The sequence below is a fragment of the Plecotus auritus genome (assembly GCF_963455305.1).
Source record: "Plecotus auritus genome assembly, chromosome: 2".
Classification (NCBI taxonomy): Eukaryota; Metazoa; Chordata; class Mammalia; order Chiroptera; family Vespertilionidae; genus Plecotus; species Plecotus auritus.
In genome coordinates, this window is record NC_137771.1 from 6519781 (window position 1) to 6542248 (window position 22468).

At 45.7% G+C, this 22468-nt stretch overlaps 1 protein-coding gene across 2 annotated transcripts in view; it reads right to left on the reverse strand.

Moving 5' to 3' along the window:
- MTOR (mechanistic target of rapamycin kinase) overlaps positions 1–19209 on the reverse strand; it is a 115473-nt gene extending 96264 nt beyond the window's left edge. For both annotated transcript variants that reach the window (XM_080657503.1, XM_080657502.1), the window contains exons 1-13: positions 19107–19209; positions 16913–17091; positions 16137–16245; positions 15201–15433; positions 13111–13311; positions 12219–12353; positions 9380–9655; positions 9189–9297; positions 6145–6331; positions 5077–5205; positions 3913–4157; positions 2664–2879; positions 2126–2331 (exon numbers count right to left, since the gene is read on the reverse strand). In XM_080657503.1, coding sequence (XP_080513629.1) covers positions 2126–2331; positions 2664–2879; positions 3913–4157; positions 5077–5205; positions 6145–6331; positions 9189–9297; positions 9380–9655; positions 12219–12353; positions 13111–13311; positions 15201–15433; positions 16137–16245; positions 16913–17077 — 2211 coding nt within the window. In that variant the 5' untranslated portion in view covers positions 17078–17091; positions 19107–19209. The remainder of the gene's footprint in view (positions 1–2125; positions 2332–2663; positions 2880–3912; positions 4158–5076; positions 5206–6144; positions 6332–9188; positions 9298–9379; positions 9656–12218; positions 12354–13110; positions 13312–15200; positions 15434–16136; positions 16246–16912; positions 17092–19106) is intronic.
- Positions 19210–22468: the final 3259 nt, after the last annotated feature.

Sequence of the window (22468 nt, forward strand, 5' to 3'; positions counted from 1 at the left end):
ACCCAGAGGAGGAGTCCACAATGTGGTCTTTATATTTTGTCTTGGTTACTGACTTAAGATTAATCCTGATTTTCTGGATCCCCTTAGCAGCCTGTTTTTCCTGTCACAGCAGACAGCAGTGAGAGAGGATGGAGTGGAATACTAAGAACAGACCCACAACAGTAAGGAGAGATGGCTGACTGGGAAGAAATGGGTACCAGTGAAGGGAGCACGACTCTCTGGGGCAGCACAGGGCCAAATCAAAGTACCCCAACCTCACCTCTAGAGCTAGAGAGCATCACTGCACCTTAATCACAATACCCAATGCCCACCTCGATGATCAAGGCAGCAAGAAAAGGCCGAAGCACGTTCAGGTAACGCCCTATCACGGCATGAAAATGTGCACTTCAGCTCGGAAAAATTCGCATCTTCAAAACAAGAAAGATTATTTAAACTTTGGAGTTTCAGAGGCTAAGTCCAGTCCTGATACGCGCACTCACTGGTGCTTCAGGCTCCCCAGTACCAGGACAGCGAGGCGGCCTGGTTGCTTACTGTCTGCTTCCAGAGGACGCAGGCCCCACCTGGCCTGTTCCCTGCTTCCAGCACCCAGCACGCTGCAACATCTTGGAACACAAAGGTGCTCAAAAGGTCTGTTAACTGAACTAACACACTGCTGTTCTCACTAGGAGACATTTTTACATCAAGCTTATTTAGCATGATTTGAACTACAGGCTCAAGAATGATTTTTTTTCCTTCTCAAAACCTTAAGTATTTTTAAAAGACAAAACAGTAGGTAATCCTAACATAGGCCCAGCCAGCAGTTAAATAAATAAACTATTAGGCTAAAAACAGAAGTGCCACTGTAAAATCTTCTAATTTATTGAATGATGACATAATTTATGGTCACTTTAATTATGACAGATTGTGAATAAATGACATTTCTCTAGGGTAAAAATTACATATATTAATGATTTTCTATGTTTAAGTTCTTTATATGTTATGAAAAGTGTTGATTTCAAAAGAAACCATGGGAGAGAGTCAGGAAGCAGAGGGTGAGGTGGGGACAGTGTAGAAATGGGGGGATAGGACATGACTGGGTGAGCCACACTGGGACCCAGAAAAGGTAGGTGGAAGTAACTGGAGGCAGGAAGGAGTGAACCACGCATTGCTCACAGGAGACTAGAAAACTTACTTGGGTAGGTCAAGACAGGTTTCAGCCAGAATAGAAAATCCTACTGGGTCTACCAGCAATGTCAATCTGAATTTACCGCAGGCTCCAGTCCAAGCAGCGAAGTTTGGCATCTCACACTGTTTAAGAATGAAAGCCAAGGACCACAGACCAGGAGCAGTAACTATGAGAAACAATGTTGGAACCTCATATTTGGCCTCTGTGCTGACCTAGCATCAGCAAGAAAAGCAGGAGCCTGGAAGGATAGAGAGGTGCTGGGAAGACCATCTGCAGCGAAGAGCGCCAAGAAATGGAATCGCTGGTGACTTGCCAGGAAAAAGAGCTGTGTGAGAGGTTAGTCTTGACTAAGAGGCACACTGGAGTGATACTGACAAGAGACGTATTGAGGTGATAAACGCTAGAATTGCCAATTATAAGGCCGGGGAAACGTGGACCTTGGAGCCAAATATGGCTTTTACCAGGTATCTCAATCTTATCTTTAAACTAGAGGCCCACTGCACGAAGATTCGTGCAATAGGCCTTCCTTCACCTGGCTGCCGGCACCGGTTTTCCTCCGGCACCCGGGACCCAGGCCTTGGCTCTGGCCACTGCCTTCCACCTTCGCTCCGGCCGGAGTTTGCAGGCTTCTCGCTGACTCTGGCTGGAGTCTGCAGGCTTCTTGCTGCCTCTGGCGGGAGTCTTCGCTTCGCTCCGGCCGGAGCGCTGCACCTGTAGCTCCCTCATAGCAGGCGTCCTGCCCCACACTGCTGCTCCACTCCTGGAGCGGTTGAGGATGGGGGCACCGCCATCTTTTATCCTGCTAATTTGCATATTCCCTCCTGACTGGCTGGTGGGCGATGCGAATGTACGGTCAATTTACATATTTCTCTTTTATTAGCGTAGATTCTCTTTCTCCAAACAGCTGTCACGATAAAAGTCCTCTCCCAGTGCCTCTAGATTTGACTGTCATATCATTACCTGGATGAGCATCTTGCGCAGGAAAGGCATGACGAAGGCTGGGTTCATGCTACTGAGCCGGCCCACCGTGCAGATGGCCAGCTCTCGGATCTCAAACACCTGGTCATTCAGGGCCACAAACAGGGCCTGCAAATTCTCTGCCTGGGCCAGGTGTGCATCAAAGCGCTCATCCAGGGATGCCAAGACACAGTAGCGAATGTCAGGGTCTGCAAGAACAAGTGAGCCTTTGAACACCTTTTCAATGCGCTCATCCTTCCAGTCCTTCCCCAGTGTTCCCTCCACTGCCGTCAGCCTAGTGAGAGGATTCCAGATACCCTTCTCTCCTCTAACCTGTCATTCTTTTCTCTACTCACAGGAACGAAGAGAATAGAATTAAAGACAGGTTATCTTACAACAATAGGATGGAGCAGCCAAGCCTAACGCCTTGGCAGAGAAAGAGCTGAACGCCATGAGGCTGAAGGTCTCTGGAAAGGCCATGCAATGAAACTGCCCCAAACCTCTAAACTGCCCGAGACTGCTTCTGTCCAAAAAGCTTTACCAGGATCTGTTATCCCAACCACGAGCAGCTTGCTGAGCACGTCCGCTACCACTTGCACTGCAGTCTGGCTAACCACGTGTGCGTGGCCGCTGATGAGGTGGACAGAGGGCGTGAGCAGGCGGGAGCAGGTGCGGGCGGCTTCCATGCGGATCTCCTTGTGCTCACTGTTCAGGAAATGATCCGCACAGTGGCGGACAAACTGGGTCAGAGAGTGTCCTGGATATAAAGCAGAGAGAAAACAGAACAATCACTGCTGCTTCAGACAATAGGTCTGCAACTTGCTAGCTGCATTTTCCACGTTATGGCTATAATTCAATTTTCAACAAGATATTGATCAGCAAGACATTGGCCCAGAACTCTTCCTAACAATGAGCCTTCAATCATTAGAAAGGCAGAAGGGAGGCAGAGGAGCTGGGAGACAGAAAAAAGGCATTCTCCGATCCTAACTGTCTTTTATTCCCTTCAGAGAATAAATCATTTTGTTTTATTCTGACCCAACCCCAGAGAGGAAAACAATTCTTGATCAAATTTACCTTGTCTATTTTAGTTCCTGATTTAAATACCAAAAAGAGAGTCTGATGTAGGCTGGGTTTAAATATAGCTACTTTCTACTCATTACAAAGAAATTGTCCTGGACGTTAATGTGATGAAGGAACTGCAATGGGGAAAACACAGATGGCTGTCCGTATTGAGACGGCATGTTCAGGCTTTTGGTACTTGCTTGTTTTCCTGTAGGCTTGACTAAGACCGCCTACAGAATCCTAAATTTCAAAATGTCCCTTTTTCTCTCCTGAACTAAATCTAGGGAATTAGTGGGGTTTACCTGCAGCTTGGAATTCCAAACTGAACTACACAGCATAGCACTCTCGGAAATCACACAGCCACAGAAATACAAACACCCAAAGCCCATGCTCACACATGTTCAAGCATTAAATACCATCTTAGCTACCTGGAGGTGGGGGCCTAGGGGACCCATCTCTGACTTTTCCATCTCTGAAGCATTAGTTCCTTGGACCAGAGCACACTTTTCCTGAAACACCATCTGCCCCAAAACGCAGTATGGGACAAAGAAACAAGCAGTAGGAATTAACAATATACAGAAAGACTCTAGGAAAGATGAACTGCTACAGAAACAGCTATTCTGTCTCCAAAGCCCCTAGCAAGATCCAGGAATTCTAGACACCCTCATTCCTTTCTCAAGGTTCCCAGCATCACTCACTATCTTCCAAGATCTATTGCAATGTCTTACCTTCAAATTCAAAGCTGCCAAGAGTTCGAAGGGCAAGAGTAATGCTGCCCACATCACTGGCCTCAGGGAGAGTTGTGAGGCCAGGGGAAGCCAGCTGATGGGCCAGGCCCTTGGGCATGCCTGGGTGCCGGAGGGGCTTGTGCATGAGGACCAGGGATAGCATCTTCAGTAGCCCATCTTGGATGTCCTTCTTTAGCTGTGGAATCTGACGGCTCAGGTCGTAGAGCACAGCTGTGAGGGCGGGGCTGAGAGGGAGGGCACCAGTCATCCATGGGCTGCATATATGACATTCAGTCTGTTCTTGGGAAGAAACAATCCTCCTTGTCCAGCAAGGGGATCGGGCCCCTTCACTGCTTGGTCTTTAAAGTAGGATACTACAGAATAAACGGTCTGAACTCTCGTGGCCTGGTCACAGATTTCAAAACAATGCGCTTCTGGTTTTTGCCATGAGAGAACTTGCTGAATATAATGCGACCACTGTAGAAGACCAAGTCTCAATAAACAACCTGGGAGTCAGATTGAGAGCACTGTCCTTATTTTATAGATCAGGGGTGGGGAATGTCTGGCCTCCGGGCCATTTAAGGCACGAGAAATCATTTGGGCTTGCCCTGCCAAGGCATTAGGGGTGATTTAATTAAATATTTGACCAAATATAGCAGGCTAATTTTTAAGTTGATAATTTTGTATGGCCCACGAATGATGCTATAAACTATCCAAATGACTCCTGGGAGAAAAAGGTTCCCCACCCCTGTTATAGATGAAGAGAACTAGTGTAGAGATCTTAAGCAATTTTCTCAATAAACATATAAACGATAGCTGCCAACATTAATTGGGCACTTCTTATATGCAAGGCACTGTGCTAAGAGTGCCTATTTCATGAACTCTTTCACTTAATCCCCACAACCCTAGACAGCAGGAATTGCTATTATACCCACATTTCAGGTGAGAAAATCGAGGCTCAGAGAAGTAAAGTAACTTAGGATCACAAAGCTAGCTAGTGTTGAAACTAGGATTTGAAACTAGCCTACGTGTTTAGTGAGAACTATCCTACCTATTCAATTTAACGTGCAAACAACCATGCCTCACTCTTTCAACACCGTCACAATACTGTGGCTCATGCTACCACTACCAGAGAGAGGGAAAGCTGAGATTTCTGACACCCACCTCAGTCCCACCGCCAGCATAGGCTCCAGCAGCTCCTTGATATCCTGCTGGATGCCTGGCCCCATTGCCCGAGCCAGCATGCTGATGCAGGTGAACACTGTGGCATCCACCTGCATTGCCTTCTGTCTCCTGCAGAGAAACAGGGAGGGGCTGGTTTAAACACAACAACGTTCTGTGAGGCCCCACCTCAAAATTGCCTTGGGGCAAGGAGGGCCAGTTACCCAGGTAGGGTCACCACATGTGCAGGTTATCTACTGCACAATTCTAGGGGGTCCATCACACCAGAGTCACTGTAGAACTGTCCACAGCATTTAAAACAACAATCCAGCAGATGGCAGTAAAGTGTCTTGAGGAAGGGGCCCCTTTCCCCAAACACAAATGGCACCACATGGTTTAGTGTGGTGCTGGCCAACATACCTATTTAGGAAGCAAACTGAACAATGTGTACATTAGGGACCATAAGTGCAGGGCGCAGCCATTATATGGAAAGAAATTCTTCTCCCTATCATGAGATTACTGGGTTTTAGATTGGGTAAGGCTTATTAATTGACCAGAACAATCCTTGCTACTAATACAGGAAAATATAAAGACACAATTCTAATTAACACTGACCGCCCCAGACAGAGAAGTCACCCTGGCCTATCCATCTTGACGGTGCTAATGGTTGTTTTCATGCTTGATTCATTGGAAAGCTTCAAGAGATGGAATAACTCATCCAACTAAGTTCCAGTCTAGGAGTCTCTCTTTAAAAGTCTTATATCAAATTAAGACCTTTGAAAGCCAGAGGAAAGAGCAAAACCAGGTGATTCCCAGTAAGTAATAATATGGAAAACAGCACTGGCACCTAACATCCTCACAGGGTATTCAACCAACCCAAAATATTTACATCAATGCCATTTCATTGGGAAAAGGGTGGAGCTCAACTGAGGAAGGGCTGTTCTTTATATGATTTTGCTATGACATGGAAGTTAAGGAGGCAGAGAACGGGCTTAAGCTCCATGGAGATGGATGGTGCATCCTTCCTCTCCCAACTAGGGTGGCAGGAGAAATCAAAACAGAGATGCTTACTTATGGGCAAAGTCCTTAGGGGGCAGGGCTGCTCGGATGATGTCCAGCACACGAGGTAAGTAGATCTTGAACTCAGACCTCACTGCCACGCAAAGGAGCCCCAGGGCTTGGAATGCTGCTGTCCGTTCCTTCTCCTTCTTGACACAGCTTAGGACATGGTTCATGGTATCCTGGAGGTACTGGGTATCTGAGCACAGAAAAGACAAAGTGTATGGCTCAAGGTCAGGGTTGGTCTATATGTCAAAGGTCAGAGTTCCCATAAATCACTTAGATTTAAGAATAAATTAAAAATGCCTGTTAGAAAGATGGTAGGAAGAATTTAGAGGATGTACTAAATAACCAAAGACTTATGCTTGATAACCACTCTTCAAATACACCTTTTGGAAATACTAAAAATATAAAAATTTTAATTAAAAAAATCCACAAAACGTATAGGGTCTCCAAAACAGTATCACATAATTGTTCCATTAGTGTTATATTTTGAGGAAAAGATTACATCCTCCTGTTTAAGGAATATAGGTTACAACTTGTTTAAAAACAGAGGATCACCTAAACTATTTTATATTATATTGAAAATTTAAAGTATTATTAAATACTGTTTGCAATAAACAGACCATTCCATTTAGCTTAGGCCTAGAAATCACTGCCATTACCTAGAGATTCCTCTTACAGTTACATTTAATAGAACAAGATTGAGTCTGTAATTTGGAAAGCCACATGTGTGTTTTCATTAAGTTTACATAAGCCAATGTGCATGGGTAGGTGATTCTTGGGCAATTTAAGCTAAAGTGTTATTACTCCTGTGAAGGCTGGAATGTCTTGATTCTTGCCTCTTCTTGTATTTCGTCTCTTCCATTTTATTGGCCCCAAGTCTGTGCACCAGAAGCACATAACAGCAGAGAGGGAAGGACCACACATCCATTAGAAAGTTAGGGGTGTCGAGGGCTTCTGGACCACAGTTAGGAGACAGTGCATTAGACTCCCAAACAGCACATCACTATATTTATTCGAACAAGACACATCTTCTCCCACAGCTCTTGCGAGCAAATGACATTAAAGCATGCTGGGGCTTGAAAACAGTCAGAAGACCACGGTGACAAGACCCTACAACCAGAGTGCATCAACAAGGAAAACTAGGCTTTTGCAAAGGGGAACAGCATTTCAGCAGGAAACGGACTTAACTCAAGAGAATTTCCTTTTCTAGATTTAGCACCCTAAGAGATTAGGAATCTGACTTTTTTAGAGATTCCAACCCAATCTTAGGGTATTTTTGATGTTCAGAAAGCTGACATCATCAGGAAATTCAAGCAATGACTTCTAAACTGCAAACTTTAAATAAGCAGCACTTTCCTGATGAGACATGTACTTTGAAGGCTGCCCAGGCTGAATTTCAATGGCATATTTTAGTACATTATTTAATAAAACAACAAAAACCCACATCAAAATAACCCAAGGGCCCTCTGTGCTTTTGTGTTCTGCTGCCGCAGCCTTTGGAACATACTAGGGAACTGCTTCCACACCATGCCAGACTTTCATCAAATTTGGCCTAGTTATTCGGGTTTTCTTTTGAACCACAGACTTTCAACCCAAGGTAATTTCAGCTCTACTGAACAGGGGCATGTCTGGTCATTAAAAAAGCAAAAAGCTGCTGGGCATCAAGTGGGAAGAATGGAAAGCTGAAAAAATAGGGGCGATTTTCATATTATCATTTCTCTCTGGTTCAGTGATTTTATGTGGCTAATTGTCTTATCCTTACGCAACGCAGCAGTTCTGTTCTCGCACAAAGCACACTTAACAGCTATATATTTCTCCTGCTTGCATCTGGGCGGGACGGCGTGAAATGAGTCTGTGCTAGGGAACGGCATCTGCCAAGGGTCAGGCTGGCCTTCCACTTACACTCCTGGCTCTTACTTGGTCCTGAATGCTTCAATGTGCACCACAGTGAAGTACAAGGACATGTCCCGGAGGGGTCTCTACACTCAGCACATACGGAGGTGAAACAGGACATAAACATGAGCAGGCAACTGGAGCGGTACTGTAATCGTCACCTTTACCTAATTTCTAAAATGGATTTGAAGTACCTAGAGGCAGCAGTAATAGTTTCCATTTTTGAGGGCTTACTCTGAGCCAGGCACTTAGAGCAGGTGCTCAGCCATTAATGCAGTTCATCTTGCGATGCACGGATTGCTGTTTTAATGTTACTGTCCAAAACCTCAGTTACAGACAGAGGCAGGATTCACCCCAGGTCTGACCCGCAAGCCTTTGCACAGCTGGGGCTATAATGGAAGAGGCAAGGAGTATTTCTAGCTGGAGTAACCCAGGAAGGCCTCAGGGAAGCCAGTGTCTGCGCTGGGCCACATGCAGGAGCCAGGAATTCACTTCCCGCTGACAAAGGGCAAGAGTATGGGAACCCACAGTCTCTGATCCATGAAACCTGCTTCTGGGACACCAGCCCTTTCTTCCTGTGAGTGGAGAAGCATCTCAGTGACCTCCTCAGAGGCAAAAGCAGGACAGTCGCCTAGTCCTCCCTGCCCCACCGAGTACCTAAAATGAAACTCCCTTCCTTTGGTCTCTTTTTAGTCCGTTCATGACCTTGCTGTTGGCTTCCATACATGAAAACTTGCTTGGCTCTAGAACTGCCTCTGTGCCTATACCTTCTGCTACCTCAGACGTCTGTAGAAAACCTGAGCTAATACAACTGAAACTGGACAGGAGGCAAAGAAACCAGGGACTAGCGCCAGGGGTGGGCAAACTTTTTGACTCGAGGGCCACAATGGGTTCTTAAACTGGACCGGAGGGCCGGAACAAAAGCATGGATGGAGTGTTTGTGTGAACTAATATAAATTCAAAGTAAAGGAGCGGAGGGGAGAGCAAGAGAACCGGATAGAACAGCCGGATCCGGCCCGCGGGCCGTAGTTTGCCCACGGCTGGACTAGCCTCTAGTTGGCATTGCTTCAAATGAGAAGCAGACATAACTTCTTGGAATCACTTCTCTGTTTAATTACCCGTAAGTGGGTAATGACGTCTTCCACAGACATCCTCACCTGTGAAGGCAGAAGGTCGGAAGGCGGCCAAGCGGGGTAACAAATTAAGGATTGTCATTTGAATCAGCGAGTTCTTGCTATTCCTGCATTTCAGCACCCACTGGCACACCTGAGAGAGGAAGGGTACAGGGTTGGCGAAGGAAAGGGAGGTGTGGAACTTGGGAGGAGGGAACGGGCCTCTTGCCACCCACCTGATCAAATTTCTCCTCCATCAAGTCTCTGCAACACCGGCTCTCCACCAGAGTGGACTTAGCTGGGCTGGGGGAAGCCCCAAACCCCATGAGGCTTTGGTGAGAGCTGTAGCCCAGCAGTCCCACCAAGGCGTTTGACGGCTGGGGCTGTACAGCCTGGAAACTGGTGAAGGGGGTAATGTGCCGAGGTTTCGTTCCGAAGCCCATGAGATCTTTGCAGTACTTGTCATGAACCAACTGCTGCTGTGTTATTTCTTCCATTTCTTCTCTCAGGCGCTACATATGTGGGGGGAAAACACCACCTTTACTTACAAGTAGCATTTGCCCACGCACTGTGAGCCTACCGAGCAGCACATTTGCCCTCCCCTGAGAGAAACGCGCTCCAAAGTGGATGGTGGCCACTCTCCAACTTTAGGATGATGGTTTCCCCAGACCCTTACAGGAGGCCACCTCCTGGGGTAACAAATGAGAACAAAATTTTGTTCTAACTTAGGTAAAAGAGCACCACCTACTGAACAATAAAGAAGCAGTAGGATGCGACTGCCAAGGATTCGCCCTCCCCAGACCCAAGTTGGTTTGGGAAAGCTGACTTGCAAATTGCTTTGCCTACAGACCCAAGATCACAGCAAGGAAGTCTCTTGCTAAGGTGAGGGGCAGCCCCACTCCAGCATCCTGTTAAGGCCAGTCTGCTCCCTTGCTTCTGGCCAGAAACCCAGGTAGAAACAACTTAGACCAGTGGTGGGCAAACTGTGGCTCGCGAGCCACGGTTTGCCGCTCTGTTGACTAATGACCTTGCCGACCACTGGGATAGGGGCTTAATCACAAGGAACAACAGCCTGTAATTATTGGAATAGAGAGTCTAGGTCAGTGGTCGGCAAACTCAGTCAACAGAGTGGCAAACCGCGGCTCGTGAGCCACAGTTTGCCGACCACTGACTTAGACAAATCATTTTCTAAGAACCCTAGGAATTCCATAGGTGTGCAATATGCTGGCTGGCACAGAACTCACATCTATTCCCTATTCAAAGGGCTGCTTAGCAATTCACCCTCAACAGTCCAAAATGAAGATATAAAACAATCTTCTGAACTTCCAAACTTTTCTCAACACAGATTCCACCCCCCCCCCGCGCCCCCCCCACGCCAAATCTTGTCTGCTATTCCCGACAAGGTCACCAATGACTCTTATGCTGCTAAATCTTAGGGCCAATTCTCAGCCCTCTACTTATGTGACTTATCTGCAGCATTTGATCCAACTTACTATTTCCTCCTCCCTGAAACTCTTTCTTCACTTGCCTTCTTGGACCTAGAGCTTTCCCGCCATGGTTGCTCCTCATTTCTCGAACTCGGGTTCTCGACGCTATCTCTTCTCCAACGCTAGTTGAAGCTACCATCTTGAGATGCCCTTCCACACTGTAGCCAGTCTAACCTGCCCCTCCCATCTCCATCTTCCCCCTCCGTAAATGGCAACTCCAGTTTCCCAGACCAAACACCTGGACTCTTCCCTCTCCCATCGACCTCCAAATCCCACATTCAGAACCCAGCCACCCCTGGTACCCCTATGGCTGCCACTATGGTCCAGGCCACAAAGGTCCCCTGCTAAGACTGCTGCAGTGCTCTCTGAACTAGACTCCTGGCTTCAACCCTTGCCCCTTCGATAAGCCATTTTCAACACAGTGGCCAGAGCGATCCTTTTGAAACATGAGTCAAATGCCACTCCACCGCTTAAAATCATTAATAGCTTCCCACTTCACATACAAAGTCGACAGAGTGGCTTCTGAGACCCTATGTGATGTGCCCCCACCCTGCCCCAGGCATTCCTCTGACCCCCTCTCCTACTGCCTCCCTTCTCCCACTCTGCTCAGCCACAATGGTGATCCTGCTGCTTCCCAAATAGAGCGGCGTACTCCTGTCTCCTCAGGGCCTTTGTACCTGGACTGCTCTTCCCCAGGTACTCGGATGGCTTTTTCCTCACCTCCCCCATGACTGTGCTCAAACATCACCATATTTTAAAAGGTACTCCTTAATCCACGCTAGCATCCCCATTCCCTTTCCCTGCCCTACTTTTCTCCATAGCATTCATTTCTATAAGGTACACTATACAGATTTACTTACTTGTGCATTGTCTGTCTCCCCCTGCTAGAATGTAATGTTTTATTCATGCTGCATTATTCTAGCTCTTAACATACATGATGTAGCTTGCCCATAGCATTAGGAAATTATAATACCTTACATTTGGAGAGTTCTTGGTAATTTACAAAGTACCACAATAAGAGCATTTCATTTAAATCTGAGGTAGGAGATATTGTCCTGTTTTACTGGGAGGAAACAAAGATCCCAGAGCTGTCTGGGCTACCGTGGAAAGCACCACGTTACACATGGCTGGGAAAATCTCTAAGGAATTCCCACTATGTATCGAGAAACCTCCCAGGAACTCAATGAGGTGAGTAAAAATCCCTGTCAAAAGTGAGGAAGCCGAAACCAGTTTGGCTCAGTGGATAGAGCGTCGGCCTGCGGACTGAAGGGTCCCGGGTTCGATTCCGGTCAAGGGCATGTATCTTGGTTGCGGGCACATCCCCAGTGGGAGGTGTGCAGGAGGCAGCTGATCGATGTTTCTCTCTCATCGATGTTTCTAGCTCTCTATCCCTCTCCTTTCCACTCTGTAAAATATCAATAAAATATATTTAAAAAAAAAAAAAGTGAGGAAAATGAAGCTAAAGGAGGTAATCTGTTTACTGCCTGTTTCCCCTACAAAATGTCAGCTCCGTGAGGACAAGGATCTTGCTTTGTCTTGCTCAGGGTGTCAGAGGAGAAGCCTGGACTCCCCTGACATGGCTTCTCACCTCTCCCTCCATGCTGCTGATTCGGACTAGCTCGTTGAGGATCAGCAAAGCTCCATGGATCCGATCATCCCGATTCATGCCCTTCTCCTTGGCCAAGGTTTCATCAAACCCTTTCTCTGCTTCTTCAAATGTGTGCTATGTAGAGATAGAGAATGCCTTAATTACCCAATGTCCAAAATTAGAGAGAACACAGGCAAACCCCATCTACATGGGGGTTTGGAGGTGTAAGCATGCCTGCTCAGTGCCTTGTACCAGTATCATCGACAATACTAACACACCAAACTCTTGCCTTTAATTTAGCTTCAACTCTCCCAATACCACGAGGCAGATACCATTACAGCCCTATTTTAATAAATAAAAAATAGAGGCTCAAAGAAATTACATGACTTGTCCCAGGTCACATAGTAAAGCCAAAACTAGAACCCAAGTCTCCAATCCCATGTTTAGGACTCTTTTTGTTGTACAAGGCTCCTTAGGAAATCCTCTTGTCAAGAGCAATCAGCACAGGGCTCAGGATTCTAGAGGAGAGAGAACTGGCACTTTCTAAATTAGTATCAACCGTATTTCATCGATGCTGAGACACCCATTTTTCCCTATTTTAAGATACCTGAAAAGAGATATCTCATCATTGTTGACAAGAAGGCACTGAGTCACAGTTTAACTGGCATCATATTTTCAGTCTTAGTGGTACATGAAATAATGGTATGCTATCCATGAATCTTTGCTTTATTGAAATAAAGTAACTGTTGATTTATACTGAGCTTAAAAAAATCATGAGACTAAAACAAACGTGACACCTGCTGTGTGGCAAGGGGCCTGTTGCTGCCCAAGGCCCAGTGATGCTCTATGAGCATGTGCTTTGCTAATGGTTGGAACGGAACCATCTCCTCACCCTGTACCACTGAGGCTTCTGCATCTCCTTTGGCTCACGCTGGGTGGTGAGAATCAGACAGGCACGAAGGGCGGCTACAGCTCCTTCACGGATGGCCTGTTTGGGGTCCCACACAGCCACAAAAATGTTGTCAAAGAAGGGCTGCACTTGCTGGAAGAAGAAGGTCGGGACGCTGACGGCCAGCTCACGGAGAACCAGAACCTAGGAGAAAAAGGCACACTCAGAACTCTCATCTGTATCACAGAACTTTTTTTTAAGTTTATTTCAGAGAGAGAGTGGGAGAGGGATAGAAACATTAATGAGAATCAGTGATCAGCTGCCTCCTGCACATCGCCTACTAGGGATTGAGCCCAAAACCCACGCATGTGCCCTGACCGGGAATCAAACCATGACCTCCTGGTTCATTAGTCAATGCTCAACCACTGAGCCACACCAGCCAAGCTGTATCACACAGTTTTGTTCTCTCAGGAATATAGCTTCTGGCTTCCTAGAACCTATATACGTTAGAAAAAGAGCAGACTTGGAAACTCTGGGGCTCTAGGAAGGAAAGTAAAGGAAAACTGCTCAAACATCCGTGTTCATTATCCTCGAGTGTTTACACACGATGCTGGTAATGTTAGAACACAAGCTCTGGATGGGCAGGCATGTTTTTTTGTTTTGTTTTGTTTTTTTTTAATATATTTTATTGATTTTTATACAGAGAGGAAGGGAGAGGGATAGAGAGTTAGAAACATCGATCAGCTGCCTCCTGCACGCCCCCTACTGGGGATGTGCCCGCAACCAAGGTACATGCCCTTGACCGGAATCGAACCTGGGACCCTTGAGTCCGCAGGCCAACGCTCTATCCACTGAGCCAAACCGGTTTCGGCATGTTTTGTTTTGTATCCTGCTCTACTGACAGCCTAGACCAGGGGTGGGCAAACTTTCTGACTCGAGGGCCACAATGGGTTCTTAAACTGGACCGGAGGGCCGGAACAAAAGCATGGATGGAGTGTTTGTGTGAACTAATATAAATTCAAAGTAAAGGAGCGGAGGGGAGAGCAAGAGAACCGGATAGAACAGGCGGATCCGGCCCGCGGTCTGTAGTTTGCCCAAGGCTGGCCTAGACCCACACCTAGAATATAGCAAGTACTCAATAAGCATTTATTGAATGCATGAAAAATCTTGTTTAATACCTAATCTTGCTATTATTTCCACTGGGCAGTGAAAGAAAGTAAGGATCAGAGGTTGCCCCAAGTTACAGCGTTAGAAAATGGCAAGGCCAAGACTTGAACCAGGGTCCAAATGTGGGCCCCTCCCCCACACCATTCTCCCTCCTTGTGGTGCCGCCTCCTCACGAGGGAGCTGACTGGAAAGGACCTGCCTGATACCTGTGACCCCCACACATTCATGTCCAAATTCTCCCTCCTGAAGACAGACTCTGTCCTATCTCACAGCATGGTGTCCTAGCCCAACAAACCAGCCTCAGGGACAAGTTTCCAAGGAAGATGTACCCCAAAAGAAGAGGATAAACTACCACTCCCCCAAATGCAGAACAGCCAATGGGAAAAGAGGAAGTCTGGGCTAAGCACCAACCAACGAGCAAATGTCTACAAAATAAACAGGAAAGGCTGACCAACTCTCCCATTGGGGATAGTGAAGGGATCTACTCCCCCTGCTCCTCTCCTAATCCCAGTTCTTCCATATTCCCCCGGAATATGCAGAGACCTTGGCAAAGACACGGGAGGGATCGTGCAGATAGTACGGTTGTCTGAGGCTTTGTAGCCTTTTGGCTGTGGCGTCTTCTCTTGCTATGGCTCTTGCCATTTTGATTCTAGAAAATCAGAGCTCAGGATAAACACTGCACGTAGGGCTGCCCCTCAAGCAACGAGAAACAACTTTTAAGTTTCCTCTTCAAGTGCAAAGCTCAGGGTGAAGACAGAAAGGAATTCAGGACAGAACCTAAGACCACCAAGAAGCAGTGTCTTTGCCTGGAGCATCCCCTCTCATCCTCTGCCCCTCGGAGACCTAAGCACATTGTGTGAGGGATCCCGAAACGGTGCCATCACTCTCTAGGCCTGGCTGGCTGTGCTCCTCCTGCAGGCACTCACAGCTGCGTGTCTCCGGCCCTCGTTGCGGTCAGCACCCAGCCATTCCAGGGCTCGCTTCACCTCAAACTCCACATACTCAGCGGTAAAAGTGTCCCCTGCCATGGCGAGGCGACCAATGGCCTTGGATGCCATTTCCATGACAACTGGATCATTAGAAGGGAGGAGGTTCCGAAGATAGTTAGCAAATCGCCCGATTCGGGTGGCATTCCCACCTTCCACTCCTATGAGGCTGGCTGGAAAAGAGAAAGGCAAAAGGTGAGGATGAACACATGCTGTCCAGGAAAGTACGCCGCCTTGAAAGGCAGGCTGGCATGACCCCTTCCTTTCATTCTGAGTCCACACTGTAATTTCCAGATGGTAAACAATGCAGATAATTTTCATTTTAACCAACAGATTTGGTATTTGTACAAGGATACCTGCATAAAGCAAAATGCTTTCATTTTAGTATATATAATTCGTTTTCTCAAGAAGAAAAGGAAAAGAAACTGGGACTGAATAATAAATCGCAGGCTGGATGACCACCTCTGGGAGTTCAAAACTACCTGCCTTTTGTTCACTGTCCCAACTCTACTTTTGCATTCATGAGCCCTACGGCAAATATTACTCTACAGAGAAATTAGAACCTGAAAAAAGCTACATGGGGTGGTGGAAAGAAAGCTGGCTTCTAGTCTCAGCTCCGGCACACTGTCTGGCCCAGAAAAGTTGCTTAATGGTTCTGAGACTCCATATCTGAAAATACCTGCTTTGCCTACGTGTCAGGACTGTTGCTAGAATTAATACCTAAATAAGAACACGGAAAGCCACCGAGCTCCTTAAAATTCAATAAACGAATATGAACTAAGCATCTAATAAGCAGCAGATACGGGGTGCAGTGGACACAAAGGTGAACAGGCCTTTGATCCCAGTCGATATTATCACCAGAGACTCTGTCCTTACCTATGGCCAAGATGCCACCTTTCCTCTCATTGGCATCTGAGCTGGAAACCAGTTCAAAAATGTGATGGTTCAGCTGATCATAGAAGCGAGTAGACTCCTCTTGACTCATCTGCAAAGGAAGATGTACTCAGAACAATTTCTAACGTCTCCCTGATGATGGTGACGGTGTTGCTGACATGGTTTCCAAAAAACAGGACCTGAGAGGTCTCAGCAGATACGGTTTAAACCGAACACAACAAAGGAACTGCCCATTTCTATAAACTACAGAGCAACTGAACTCGCAATTCATCTATTTATTTAACAAATATTATTGAGTACGCTCCGAGGGTCCTGTCCTTGGTCCTACCTAGTAGCAGGGGTAGGACCAAGGACAGGACCCTCGGAGCGTACTCAATAATATTTGTTAAATAAACAAACGAACAAGACAATATCCCTGACCTCCAGTTTGGTCTCTATTTTAAAACCCCCAAACTCTTCCCACCCACCCCAACCAATGTTATCAGGCAAAAAGACTCAAAGGTCTGGAATGCAGTGTGAAAAAGAAAAAAAAAATTAAAAACAGCTGACTCTAAGCTGATTCCTAAAGTGTCACAACACAGAGAGGCCACAGAAATGTGTAACCGCTGCAAAGGAATCCGCATATTTTAGGGACGTGAGAAACGGGGTGCCCTTCTGAAACAGAATCTTACTTAGCTGTCAAACGACATCTAAACCAGGGATGGTGCACTTAGCCCAAACATCCATAACGAATGGCCCCAAATCACAGAAGCCCCAACCTCTCGAAGCTCCATGGTGACATAGTGCTGGAGCTCCTTGGCAGCTTTGGCCCTGGTCTCCTCATTCCGGCTCTTCAGGCCACTGGCAAACTGCTGCAGAATGCTCACATTGCTGGATGCCACGGCAGCTGCGGTGGCGGCGGCAGCGGGTCCGGTTCCAAGCATCTTGCCCTGAGGTTCTGTGGAGAGAAGCTTCCTTTAATATCTGGATAACAGACTATGGCAATAAATTGGTTTATGGCCCAGTTCCTTAACACAGATCTCCACCCTGTCCACGTCAGGTAGGGAGACCTCGCTGAGGAATGTGTAGAAAGCCTCTATTTATTCAATAATGACTCATGCTTAGAAGAGGCAGCATAGTAAGAGGGTCAAATTGTGGGCTGTGGAGCCAGACTACCTAAGTTTGAATCCAACCCCAAATTATATACCTTGAGAAAATACTTAAAATGTCTATTTTCTCAACTGCAACTGGGCAATAATAGTACCTAACTCACAGGGTTGATGTGAGGATTAAATAAGTTAATACATGTTAAAAAGTGCTGGGCACACCGCGAGTTCTTCAAATTGTTAGCTATTATTATCATTATTACTACTATGTACATGGCATAGTGCCAAGTACTAAAAGTGGGGAGGTAAGAGAGAATAAATCATACCTACAACTACCTCTTTCCTCAAAGAGTTCAATTTAAAGAGAGTAATTATTCTATAGCAACATTGTCCAACAGAAATAAAATACAAACCACAAATGTAATTTTAAATTTCCTAGTCGCCAAGTAAAAAAAAAAGTAAAAAGAAATGGGTGAAATTAACTTTATTTAATACAATATATCCAAAATATCATTTCAATGTTATTAATATAAAAAATGGATATACTTCTATTCTTTTTTTTGTACCGAATTTCTAAAATCTAGCATGCATTTTACACCTACAACAATCTCAGTTTGGACTAGTCACATTTCAAGCACTCTAAGCCACACGTGGCTGGTGGCGCAGCATCGGACGGTGCAGTTCTATAGAATGTTAATACTCGAAATGATCCCGAGATCATTCATTCATTCCTGAATGAGGTACTGTCTCTTCTCTCAATGAGCTTACAACCTAGGGGTAAATACAAATAACCAGGCAACCGCAATAAAGTGGCCGTAATAGGGCTCAGCCAACATATATTATACATATACCTCTATATCTTCACATACATTATACATTATCTATGTCTACATATCTGTCATATGCATTATAAATATTATGTGTATTACATATACACTGAGCGGACAGATTACTATGATCTCTGAACACATAATAATCTGGCCACTCAGTGTATAGTTACATGTATATCTACATAAATACATATCTCCTAGGTATGTCCAGATTACATTAGAAAACCAATTTTTCAAAATTCTTATTTTGAAAGAATGGGTGATGCTGAGAAAAATAAAATAAACAAGGAGTAATTGGTTTGGAAAGCTTTTAAATACTCGAGTGCCGAGAAAATGACTGCAAAAGAAGTGTCATCCTTTAGGCAAGAGGAAACCCAGAAAACTACTACAGCGTGTGTGACCGCATCTGTGAGAGGCCAGCAAGGAATTTCCATTCTCAGGAAAGTACCAGCCTGTCTTTATCAGTCTAAGGCCCACGGGCCATCTGTTCACGCAAATTTCAATTAAAATACTGCAAGTCCAACACCCTAAGGATCTTGGCGAAGGCTTACAGGAAGCAGTGAAAGTTGGGTGGCTGAAACTAGGATGGGAGTAGGGGAGGCGGCGAGGATGAAACCCGAGGATGGAACCGAGCTCAGTCTCAGGGAATGGGTCCTATAGAAGTCTCCCGGTTGGAGTGCAAGGGGCTGACACCGACGTGGATCCTCTCCGAAGACAATTTGTAGGTGGTGACTAATCCGCACGGGGACGCAAAGGCGTCCCGGCAGTACCGGGGCTGATGGGCCGGCCTTCGCGGCGCCACAGACGCACCGCGGACTCAAAGGTTCGGGGGTCTCCCGGGGGTCCGGGAGGAGGTGGGCGCTGCCTCACAGGGTGGAGGTCAAGGGCTCAGGCGGTGCTCAACTCCAGGGTGCCGTCTCTGAGGGTACCCCACGTCCCGACGGGGGGCTTCCCCGTCCTCCCACCCCGGACTAGACTGGCTGTGGGTTTGGACACTCCGCCGCGCTGGAGGGGTCGGTGCCAGGCTCCGGACTCACCGTGCGGCTTCGGCCGAGGCCTCAGCTGCCGCCAACAGCGCCGGGACCGCCGCCTCAGGCCCCCAGCCCTACCACCCGCCTTCCCCACTGTCCTCTAAGCCGCGGGAGGGAGGGCAGGTTCCCAGCCCCAAAGACCAATCGACAGGCGTAAGAAGACGATGGACTGAAACACTGACCAATAAGAATGAAGGAGAAGTGAAGCTTCGGGACCCGGCTTCTCTAGGGGGCGGGGATTGTTCAAATAGACAAACCACGCGGCCAGTGGCAGACGAAAGGAGGCTCAGGTCTACTCAGGCGAACCAATCGGTCGTGAGTTGACTTCAGTCACTTCCATGCACACATCCGGTCCATCGCTACTATAATTCCCCCTGCACTGGGGGTGCGGCCCTGTCTAGTCGGCTGTCTGGGTACCTGGGATGGGACTGTGCAGTGGTAGGCGAAGGTTCGCGACCCCGCCCGGCTTAATTATGAAAGGATCGTGTGAGCCACGACTGGAGGAAAAGACGTAAAATTTTCGGGTTCATGGGACCGTGATTTCTCTTTGGTTAAGTGTAACATGTATATGAAAAGTTTTTTACTTAGATTTACTACTTTTCCAAAATTATCTAGCTCACAAGATCATTCGCGAGAAACCATAGCCAAATTTTAACTAAATGAGCTTCTCCTAAATCAATAATTTCAAAGCAACATAATTTTAAAAACAACTTTAAACAAAACAATGACAGAAATAGAGTTTGACTACATCTTTTTTTTTAAATATATTTTATTGATTTTTTTTTTTTGCAGAGAGAAAGGGAGAGGGATAGAGAGTCAGAAACATCGATGAGAGAGAAACATCGATAAGCTACCTCCTGCACACCCCCTACTGGGGATGTGCCCGCAACCAAGGTACATGCCCTTGACCGGAATCGAACCCGGGACCCTTCAGTCCGCAGGCCGGCGCTCTATCCACTGAGCCAAACCGGTTAGGGCTGACTACATCTTAATTTAAAGAAAAACAACTACGGTCTATTATAATAAATACTGAATATTCCTAAATAATTCACAATAGGAGTCTGATTAAATGAAACATAACACATTTTTATTACAAATGTTGCCATTAATAATGGTAATGTAGATGAATATTAAGAAGAAAGAGGGTTCACAATTTATTAAAAAATATAAATTACACAATATAAGTATAATATAACCATTGCTAGTAAAAACACTTATGTATTTCTTATGTGTCTCTGTTACCATGGGGAACATATACAACTAAGATGTAATGAAATTTGGGGAAGACATACTATTTTCTTTATACATTACCATCAATTACTTGTGTAATAAAAAGATATGTTTTCTGAGGACATGGAAGTTCCCTGAAGTGTTAACCTGCCAAATTAAAGAGGTTTGGTAATATTTTGTGGCTAACAAAATACTCTGTCAGATTTAAAAAAAAAAAAAAAAGATTACTGCTTTAAGTTTAGGATCTCTTCATTGCATTGATTTTTCTGTGAAATAATTGTTCCTCTTAATTTCACATTTCTCACTTGTGTTCAACATGTCCATATTTAATCATTAAACGTTTTTGAATATGTAATATGTTCACTGTTCAAATCTCAAAATAAATAAAATTGTATTTATCACCAAGTCTTGCTTCAACACTGTCCCTTCACTTATTTTCTTAGTTTTTCTCTATCCCTAGAATTTCTTTTTTTTAAAATTTTTAAATAAATCTTTATTGTTCAGATTATTACAATTGTTCCTCTTCCCCCCCCCCCCATAGCTCCCCTCCACCCGGTTCCCACCGCACCCTCTGCCCTTACCCCCCCCCACTGTCCTCATCCATAGGTGTATGATTTTTGTCCAGTCTCTTCTCACACCCCCCACACCCCTTTCCCCCTGAGAATTATCAGTCCACTCCCTTTCTATGCACCTGGTTCTATTATATTCACCAGTTTATTCTGTTAATCAGATTTTTTATTCACTTGACTTTTAGATTTTAAATTCACTTGTTGATTGATATGTATTTGTTGTTCATAATTTTTATCTTTACCTTTTTCTTCTTCTTCCTCTTCTTAGACAATACCTTTCAGCAGTTCATATAATACTGGTTTGGCGGTGATGAACTCCTTTAGCTTTTCCTTATCTGTGAAGCTCTTTATCTGCCCTTCAGTTCTGAATGATAGCTTTGCTGGGTAGAGTAATCTTGGTTGTAGGTTCTTGCTATTCATCACTTTGAATATTTCTTGCCACTCCCGTCTGGCCTGCATAGTTTCTGTTGAGAAATCAGCTGACAGTAGTATGGGTGCTCCCTTGTAGGTAACTAACTGTTTTTCTCTTGCTGCTTTTAATATTCTCTCTTTGTCTTTTGCTCTTGGCATTTTAATTATGATGTGTCTGGGTGTGGTCCTCTTTGGATTCCTTTTGTTTGGGGTTCTCTGCGCTTCCTGGACTTGTAAGTCTATTTTTTTCACCAGGTGGGGCAAGTTTTCGGTCATTATTTCTTGAAATGGGTTTTCAGTAGCTTGCTCTCTCTCTTCTTCTGGCACCCCCATAATTCAGATGTTGATACGCTTGAACTTGTCCCAGAGGCTCCTTACACTATCTTCATATTCGTGAATTTTTTTTCCTTTTGCTTTTCTGGTTGGGTGTTTTTTGCTTCTTTGTATTTCAAATCTTTGACTTGATTCTTGCGATCCTCTAGTCTGCTGTTGGATCTCTGTATATTATTTTTTATTTCAGTCAGTGTATGCTTAATTTCCAGTTGGTCCTTTTTCATATCCTTGAGGGTCTCACTAAATTTATTGGCCTTTTCTAGAAAATTCTTGTAAAACTTATAACCGTGGCTTTGAACTCTATATCCAGTCGTTTGCTTTCCTCCATTTCTTTCATTTGTGACCTGTTTCTTTGTCTCCGCATTTTGGCTGCTTCCCTGAGTTGATAGAGTGGCTTTGTGTGCTAGGTGTCCTATAGGGCCCAGTGGCTCAGCCTCCCCAGTTACCTGAGGTGGACACTCTTGGTGCACCCCTTTGTGGGCTGTGTGCACAGTATTGTTGTAGTTAAGCCTTGATTGTCGTTGGTATCACTGGGAGGAATTGACCTCCAGGCCAATTGGCTGTGAGGATCGGCTGTGTCTACGATGGGAGAACTTCTGTGCTGGAGACACCCTTATGAGACAAGATTTGCTTCAGTGGGGCTTTGGTGCTCACTGAGTCTGCCCCCTGAGTGTGTGCCTTATGGATCTGAGGAGTTGTAATCTGGATGGTCCCACTCTAACCCTGGGTACACTGGCTCTTGGATCTCCAAGAAGGTGCTAATTTAGCCTCTGCCTGAGGCCACCCAGCAGGAGCTATGGAGAGATCTGCAGATTCCTCTGCTTG